The sequence below is a fragment of the Narcine bancroftii genome, chromosome 3, assembly GCF_036971445.1.
Source record: "Narcine bancroftii isolate sNarBan1 chromosome 3, sNarBan1.hap1, whole genome shotgun sequence".
In the NCBI taxonomy this organism is placed as follows: Eukaryota; Metazoa; Chordata; class Chondrichthyes; order Torpediniformes; family Narcinidae; genus Narcine; species Narcine bancroftii.
The window spans coordinates 263481668-263491537 of NC_091471.1; the positions used below are offsets into that span (position 1 = coordinate 263481668).

General features: G+C 35.9%; 1 protein-coding gene across 1 annotated transcript; it reads right to left on the reverse strand.

Moving 5' to 3' along the window:
- Window positions 1–4469, reverse strand: LOC138756823 (serine/threonine-protein kinase NIM1-like). The gene is made up of 3 exons (XM_069923213.1): window positions 3968–4469; window positions 2110–2378; window positions 1–747 (listed from the first exon to the last, which is right to left on the reverse strand). Exons 1-3 carry the CDS (start codon window positions 4254–4256, stop codon window positions 1–3), a joined length of 1305 nt encoding a protein of 434 aa, XP_069779314.1. The 5' UTR covers window positions 4257–4469.
- Window positions 4470–9870: the final 5401 nt, after the last annotated feature.

Sequence of the window (9870 nt, forward strand, 5' to 3'; positions counted from 1 at the left end):
TTATAGAATCAAACACATTCTTGAGTTTAGTACGCGTGCTCTCAACTGGTGATTTCTCCTTTCATTCATCCTTTTGGTACCAGGGACATTGCTCACCATGGCAAAATCTGGATAATATCCTTTTTGGCTCTGGTGAAGAATAATGCGATAAGTTCCCATAATAGCATTGTAAATCTCCCAATTGTGGTTATTGTAGATGTGTTCCTCTGTGATCCCTAGGTCAGTCAATGCTTTCTTTACTTCCCTTTCCTCTCTACTTAGAGGCAGATGACCAGCTAAGTGATCTGGGTTCATTGGAAATGGTTGGTAGGGCTCTGGAAATTGCATTCCCCTCAGCCATGCAGAGTCCATAATATTGGCTATGGTATAGCGGTTTGTTGGGATGGGTTGTAAAATTCCATGGATTAGCTTCTGGCACAGATCTGATACATAAAGTGGAATTGCATATGATCCCAATAAAATGCGTTTTTTTAACTTCCTGACAGTGTCGGCACAGAAAGGCAAGGTTGCTGTCACCATGAAGTATAATAGGATGCCCAAAGCCCAGATGTCCACATGGATTCCAAAGTAACCTTTCTCTCTAAATAACTCTGGTGCTGCATAAGGAGGGGAGCCACAGCAAAGATGTAGTGGTTCATTCACAGGACACAGGACACTGAAGCCAAAGTCACCCACCTTTACGTGGTTATTAGCTGAATAAAACACATTTTCTGCTTTAAGGTCCCGATGCACAACATTGTTCTCATGCTGTAAAAGTAAGTAGAAAGGTAAGCTGGAAAAAATCAAAAGCAATCAAGACATAAACTCGAAAGCACTAAAACAACAAATGTCAGGGCTACCGCTAATACCATTTACATTGCTCAATCATAGTAATAAATTTTCTCCAAAATATGCTTAGGATCAATATACTTGATAACACCATCAATTTATTTTAATTTGTCTAACACTTCTACGCTTAACGCTTTTATCAACACTGCAGTAATGCTTTATCAACACATGTAACTACTAACTGGCAGGTTGGACATGGCATGTAATAATTTGAAATAATTGTAAAAATGATGACAACAGAGCTCAAGTCTTTGAAAAATATTTTTAAGGATAACACCAGAAAGAGAGATAATTCCCATCAGGAAAAAATATTGGACCTGGTGATCTATTCTCCAAAAATGAGAAGTTTGAAGGATAATTGATAGTGACTTTAAAATTATGATAGTTTTCCATAGGATGGACCTCAAAATATTTCAGCGGTTGGAGAACACCAAAACTAGAGATAGATGATGGAAGATGGTCCCTATGAAATACAGCAAGGAATGCAGGGGAAAATAATACCCAGGGAAGGTTTAGAATGTGGACCAGGATATCGTAAATAAAAAACTAGGTGGACATGTAATGAAAGCAATGATTAAGTGAAGAGTGGTAAATGAGTTTATATAGAAAATAAATATCAATATTGACCCCTCCAGTCGCTGTCTTGTCGGTCTCCCTCCTCAATTATATATCCTGTCTTGAGCATTTATTGCTTTTGTACCAATGTGGGCCTTTTATCCAAATGGCCTGAATATATCTTTATTTTCCTGCATTTAACTCTACATAATGCATGCTGTTTCTGTGGTATAGCATGCATGTTGTCTTGTGTTATATCTTCAACAGGTTGGTACCTCATTTTTAGATAAGAATGGTGCTGCTCTTAAAACCCCCTGCTGTACTGCTTATTTTTAACTTAGAGTATTTGGAATTGCATTAAAATTGTAGAGTCATTCTATTTTGGATAATTAATCTCCATCTCAAGATTACAAACCTATGTCCTTTAAGAGGTCTTTCAAGGTAAAAACAAAGGACTTTAATCAAATTTTTCAAGATTCTATCCACCAAGTAAATCCATGTTGACAATAATTTACCTTGACAATTTGTATGAAATAGGAAGCTTACTGTTATAACATGTGTTAAAACAGCATTAGGGAAGGTTATATTATTTGGGGAATTTTTTGGATGTGCCAGGTGCAACTAATATCACAGCAATGGAAAGATCACATGAACAATCTTTGTAATATTGGTCCAATTCTGTGGAGATATACAATTTTTTAAGCCAGGATTATATTTACCACTTACCATATGTTTGACAGCTGATACAATCTGAACAAATATAAATTTACTTTCATGTTCTAAGAGTCGTCCGTGAGTGCAGATCTTGGTGAACAGATCCCCTCCTACTGCATATTCCAACACCAGATGTAATTTAGTTTGAGTCTCCAGCACCTCATATAAACGGATGATATTTGGATGATGAAGTTGCTCCATACATAGAACTTCATGAATGAACAAGTCCCATTTCTTGTGGGTTAGATGCGCTTTATCCATTATTTTAATTGCAACCCTTTCTACAAGGGGAAGGTAAAAGACATTAGTTACATTCTGTCAAACAAACAATTTAAAGGATGTGATTTCTTAACTTCTAGAAGAGAGTCAATGAAATGGAGTGGGAAGGGGGGCTGTCAGCCAGAGGCACGGCACTATTTGCCTTTTCCATCCTCTGCATAAAAGGTAAATTTGACTTTCAAAAAAAAACGAGTAGGCAATAATTGGATTTTGTGCATAAAAACACCTAGAGAGAGAGCTAGAGGAAAAGAGACATTAGGAAAAATGGGAGGGGGGTGGTGGTGGTGGGAGTGGGTAATAGAAACTGGAGAATTCAATGTTAATGCCATTGGAGGGTGCCCAGATGGAATATGAGGTGTTGTTCCTCCGATTTGTGAGCTTTTATATTTATAATTTTTTTTAACCTCCTGTGGATGCTGAGTTCATCTAGCATTTCTTTGTTTTTATTACAATCACAGCGTCTGAAGACTTTCATGTTTTACTACTTTAAGCTGCTGTAATGCGATAATACTCAGTTTGATCAAAATAACCTTCACAAGGCCTCATTATTTTATAATTATTTTTAATTGTAATTAATTTTATATAATATTAGATTAAAAAGGTTATGGTGTTGACTGCTTTCTTCCAGCCCATTTATCAAATATGCATTAATAACTTGGATATTTGGGGCAGTGTGATTAGTATAGCGGTTATCACAAAGTTATTATGGTGCCAGTGACCCGGTTTTAAATTGGCACTGTCTACGGAGTTTTCCCTGTGTCCTTTGGGTTTCCTCTGGGTGTTCTGGTTTCCTCCCATGTTCCAAAGACTTATGGGGTTAGAAAGTTAATTGGTCATATTGGATGTATTTAGGTGACTCAAGAGGGCCGGTTACTGTGCTGTATCTATAAATTTTTAAAAAATTAAAATAGCATTATTTTGCACCAACTCATATTGTACAGACCAATAAAAGATCAGGCAAATTAGTGCTTTGATTTTATAGAATATATTTAATTTATATCTTCAGCTGAAAATGTTCAATGTTTAATTTAGGTAAATAAAATAGTTCCAAATATAACTAAATGTGAAAGTGCCACCATGATTCAGAATCACTAAAAGTAAGTGAGTAAAAACTAAACTTACTCAATCTGCAATTAATTAATCACTTTGTTAAATATCAATATTCCAATCCCATTGAGAGTGGCTTTTTGCTTTGATAAATCCTTGGCTTTTTTCTCCATACTAGTTTATAATATTGTCAATGGTTTCAAACTGTCTGTTTGATAACCTCAAAGGTGATCAATTACAAAATCTGATAATCTTTTAGTTTTCAGATACATTTCTCAAGTTATTAAACATTGTTCTATTTCCTAATGGCTAGTTTCAAATATAATTTCACCACTACATCATTACCTAACCACAGAATCAAATGGCAAGCCAACAGTTTTTTTCTAATCTCAATATCATTATTCCCCGAGCCTTATGTCATTGAGTACTTCCTCTTCTCCAAATGTAAGCAACCTGCTTACATAATCTCAATTGATCATACAGTTATTAATAATATGAGGCTGAACTCAAATATTCTAGGTGCAATTTGTAAGGTTATACATACCTTTAGTCAAGGAATGTATTCCAAGCTTCACCTTCGAGAAGTTCCCAATGCCAATCTCACCACGGAGCTGGTAAAATCCAACTCGTTTTCTGAGTATCAATTCATTTTTCACTTTTTCATTGTTCCTCATATCATTAATGACTTTTTCAAATAGTGTGAGTCCTGTATTTTCCCTCTCCCCCAGTTCATCTTCATCCATCTTGTGTTGTATCTGCTGTTGAATACCTTGAATGGGGCTGAAGTACCCCCTCCATCCTTCACTGTGAATGGAAAGTGGTGCAGCCATCATTGAGATTCACCTCTTATATTTGAGTGACCAGTTCACCTTAACCATTTCCTTCAAAACAATTCCCACTTTGGAGCTCATAAGGAGAAACCTCTGCTTCAAAGCTATGGCCTTTTATTTGAAAAGCTAATTGAAATATGATCTTCAATCTTATCAGCCAATAGTCTCTCTTCTTAAAGTCACTTCAAAGACTCCAAAACAATTTCTGCTCAGAAACTGCCCATTGTCAATGGGGTGAATTATTGTTACTTTCTGTTAGTAATCAGCTGGAATAACTTTCAGTTAAGCTTCTATTTATTGACTGTTGACTCTAGATGGTAGAAGCATCTTCGTCTGCTGCTAGACCAAACCTGAAGACTCACTGAGATTGCTCTGTAGAGAAAAATAAGCTTAATTTCAGTATGATTGGTGAGCAGATTTGTGCCATGTGCCATAATTTCCATGAAGTAGATATGAAAAGAATCATGCAAATATATGCTACCACTTATAAAATATTAAGTGATTGGCTACAGCCAAAACCATTTTGCATATAGTTTGTTTTTTGTTACTGGTAAACTGAAATGACTTACCTGGAAATTAAATAGATTGGATGCCCACTTAAGTCTCCTTATATAAAAATTAGTCACATTTTAAATTGAACCGAAATTGGGGAACAAAAATGGAATGTGAGATTCCTCACACAATATCGTGCATTTTCAGACAACTCTATGACAATCACTGCTACAACTTCAGTCTCAAGACACATTGACCATCCATTAAAATTTTAGGAATTAAAATATTCTGCTTACACCTCAGCTAGATCTTTCATTTTGGGTGAATAAAACTGGAAATCATCAGCTCAACTCCAGTCTAGGATCTGGTCAATGGTCGAGGGGGGGGACGGGTGTTGGGGTAGGGGTTGGGATAGTGGTTGATATCAGAACATTGATCAGGAGTCACTGATTAGGGCATCATTGGATCAGGACCAGGGCAGAATGGAAGATCACATGGAAAACAATAGAGCTGAGGGCAGGGAGTTAAATTTGAAGTTTGGGATGTTTAGTAGCTGAGGACCTTTGGGGCCTGGGTTTTTGTTGGAAAAAGTAAGGATGAAGGAATGTCTGTAGTAGGATGTTTGGGACCTTTTGCCCCAGTCCCAGCATTGCATTATGAACACATAGTTGTCCATGAGTACCAAGCAATAGTCACTCCCAGGACCATGTGGGATTTAAACACAAGGGATAAACTAACCGTACTTGATTTTATCCTCACCACTTCACTTGTTGCAGCTTCCTCTCTCCATGACAATATTCACAGAAGTGACTATTCATAATCTTTTAAGAGATGGACCCATCTTCACACAGATGATCCCTTCCATTGTGCTGTGTGACACTGCAATTATCAAAAAAAGGGACAGAATCAGACAAACCTGACAATTTCAAAGTGGTATGTCGAAATGTACGCCACTACAATGCATACATACATTGCTCAGAATGTTCCCTCCCTGTACCATTACACTAAAGCAAAGTCAATCCAAGTTCAATAAGCAGTACAGCAGGGGATATTAAGAGCAGCACCATTCTTATCTAAAAATGAGGTACCAACCCGTTGAAGATATAACACAAGACAACATGCATGCTATACCACAGAAACAGCCTGCATTATATAGAGTTAAATAGGAATGACTACAGATGCTATGATTGTAGTGCAATATATAAAAGTGTTTCTCCAGCACTATAAAAGGCACCATGTGTGCTCAGCTCTCCCTCTTTGCCTTCCTCAAGGGCCAAGTACCTCTCCACTTGCTTCACTCCAAGCCAAGTACCATGGAACAGCATGTGCACTGTTGAAAGGTTGGGAACATTTTAGTTAGTGCCCTAATAGCAAAGAGCCATACCGGCACTGAATCAAGGGGTGGTGGTGTCATATTGTTCTTCCTTGATTGTTTGCATCCAATTCATTTTTTTGTGTATATGTGTGTGTGCTTTAATCCCGGTGTGACTTTCCCACACTTGCTATAAATTGTGCATATATGTGTTATTCCCATTACCATTTTCCTACATTCATCTTCTGTTAATAAAATAATTTACTACCAGACGGTGTTCAGAGTCCTTGCTTTTGAGACCCATCAAATCTGTTTTCTCGCTCACAAGAGAAAATTTGGGTTTTGCTAGGACAACATGGACATAAAAGTATTATTTCAAGGTGAGGTGAACATTACTTTCCTTGATATCAAGGCAGCATTTCATCAATCATAGATCTGAAGTCAATGACCATCAAGGAGAAAACACTCTAATAGCTAGACTCATGCCTCCTACAAAAGAAATTATGTTTTTTGAAGGTTAATTATCTCGGACTCAGGATATCAGCATTAGATTTCCTCAGAGCATTCTAGGCTCAACCATCTTCATCTGCTTGATCATTGATCGTCCTTTCTTTTTCACTCTTTTTATTAACATTTCATAATATTCACAGCATAAGGAAAATAGAAATTACACAATTAAATGGTATGTCCAAGTCTACATAGTATTAGTATCGTATAAATTCCAAAGAATGAAAATGTGACATATTAGAAATAATTCTCCTAACAAAGAAAACTGAGATAAAGAAATAATTATAATATTGTAAATATTTTTAAAAACAGCTAATCTAAAAAAATAATAATTTTTTTTAAACTGAGAGGCCTATCCCAAGGATCTGTTGAATGGTTTAGAATATAGCTTCGGTCCACATCTACAGATAACAAAGACAGCAAGAGTTATATTACATCAGTTATATAAGAATTATATAACGCCAGTTTTATATCCCATGAAAGTCATCAAAAAATGGTTTCCATGTTTCTTCAAATTTAGTAGTTGTATCTAAAGTACAACTTCTGATTTTTTTCTAGATTTAAGAAAGACATAACATGAGAATTATTCATTAACTTCTTTCTTAGGACCACCATTACCTTTTAGACTATCTAAGATCGGTGAGTATATTTCCACTCCAGTTATTAAATATTCATTACATATTTGGTTTCAATTTTGAAGGATTTTTGGACTAAATTTTTTTGCCTTGGCTAATAATTATGTATTTTAATTTTTTTTACACCATCTACTCTTGACTGAATCTTCTTTATTTCGAAGATTAAAAGAATTATCTCTTTTGTAGATTTATTCATTGATGGTGGTTTGATGATTTTTGAATAGCTTTCTACCAAATATAATTAACTATACATACATCTTTTTAAAGATATCTACAGATTAGAAATTTACTGAATACAGTAATGTTTAATTATCTAACATTATGACAACCAGATTTACTTGACACTTTGTTCTGGTTAAACCCCTTTCAGAAGGATTTAATTGGCACTATTTATACTCTTATATTAAATTTGAGATCAGTCCCCGTGGATAAGATTCGGCAAACATGGGAATCAGAACTTCAACTAATTATCTCCTGAAACATGGGGAAGAATTACTAGACTAGTTAATACTTCTTCACTTTGTGGACGTCATTCTTTAATACAGTTTAAAATAGTTCATAGAGCTTATATGTCTAAAGGTAAACTAGTTCGCATCTTTCCTAATATGAGCTCTATTAGTGATAGATGCAATACTGACGCGGCTTCATTGACTTGTATGTTTTGGTTATGTCCCATATTAGAAAAATTTTGGAAAGATATCTTTAAAACTCTATCAGTGATTCTGGTTATTCATTTACAACCTAACCCCTTAACGGCTCTTTATGGAATTACAGATGTAGGTTATTTACCTTCTGCATACCAAGTTATAGGGTTTTCTACACTATTAGCTAGAAGAGCCATTTTACTTAAATGGAAAGTGATTCTCCTACATTATTTCAATGGCTTGATCAATGATTTTCCTTCCATCATAAAGTCAGAATTAAGAATATTTATTTCTGATCACATAATAATGAATTCTATTTTTAATTCCTCACCAAATTAATCAATCTAAGCCTTCAAGCAGCAAGAACAAGACAATATTCAGATTTAGACTCATATGTGGCTTGTAACATCCCAGACAAAGACTATTTCCATCAATTGAGAACCTAGTTACCTATCCTTGAAATTCATTCATATTACCTTTGCTATCTTTCATCATCTATGACCTGGCAGGAGGGAAGGGAGTATCATCATTGCCCAAAAACATAATTGGTTACAAGATGAGGCCAGGTATCAAACAGCAAATAATGTACTTCCTAACACCCCGAGGCTTTGCAACCATCTGCAAGGCACAAGTCAGAAAAGTGATAAAAATATTTTCCACTTGCATGAACTCCAACGTCAAGAAGCTGAACATCATCATGGAGAAAACAGCCAGCTTGTTTGACATCCCATCTAACATCCAGAATATTAATCCCCTCCACCAGATACATGTGACTGCAGTGTGTACCATTTACAAGATTATGGAAGAAGTTTTAAGAAGAAAGGATTAGCACTGTCTCTAATATAATTTCCAGATAGCCCATTTTAATACAGCACCTGTTCAGCAGGACATATTATTTAGAAGCTAAGTTTTAGCCTTAACCATAGTCGAGGATGCTAAGTGATTACTGATACATTCTTCTTCAAATTAGACAAAACTAAGATTTTAATATACAAAAATTGTCATAAAAGTCTTGATTTGTTTTTGACAGGTTTATTCCATGATGTAATCCTATTTTCTGTAACACCTTTCTTGCTCTGTATACATGCTTGTAGAAGTAGATTTCTGAGTCGGTAAGCAGTGGAGGCTGCTGTCCACTCTCTGTGATATGTTGTGTGAAATAAAGTCTGTGATACAATACTCAAGGACTCCAATCAGTTAATTTTGTTGATACTCTCAAATCCATGACCTTAATCACCAGGGACAAAGGCAGTAAATGGATGGGTACACCACGGTCTACATAATTCCCTCCAGGTCACATATCCTTCTGACCTGGAAATATATTACTATTTCTTCATCGTCACTGGATCTATACTCTGGAACTCACTCTGCCACAGTATTCCAGAGAACCTCCACTAAAAGGCAATAGTTCAAGAAGGTTGCTCACCATCACTTTGTTGAGGAAAGTTAGGGTGATCAATAAATACTTGCCTACATCCTGAAAAATGAATTAAAAAGAATTCTACTCTATTCCAAGATCATTGTGCAATAAATAATGTAATGTTGTATCTGTCTGATGGGATCCTCAGACCCAACTCATATTGGGAAGAATCTATCCAAAAAGCCTGCAAATAATTGTTATGTCTGTGATTTTCTATTTAGTTAAACTGAGCGTTCAATGTAACTTAAAGGCACTTAAATAGTCATTATTCGATATGCATCAGATTGAAGGAACCTCAAAAATGGAAGGACATCTTAAGGTTTTAAGGGGGTGAAAGGAGGCTTTGGATTGGAATTCCAGAGCTTGCACAACTGAAGGGATGAGTTTCAGGGATGAGAGGAAGGGAGTGAATGTGCAAGGTTGTAGGGCTGAAGGAAGTTGGAATTACTGAGGGGCAAGTTTACAGAGATTTAAATACAAAGATGAAAATGTTGACGTGATAAACATTCCAAAACTTAAACCAATGTAGAATGATAAAGGGAGCAAGACCACTTTTGGATAAGTTGAAGTTTCAGAGGTCGCAAAAGAGAGCAAGGAGAGCATTGAA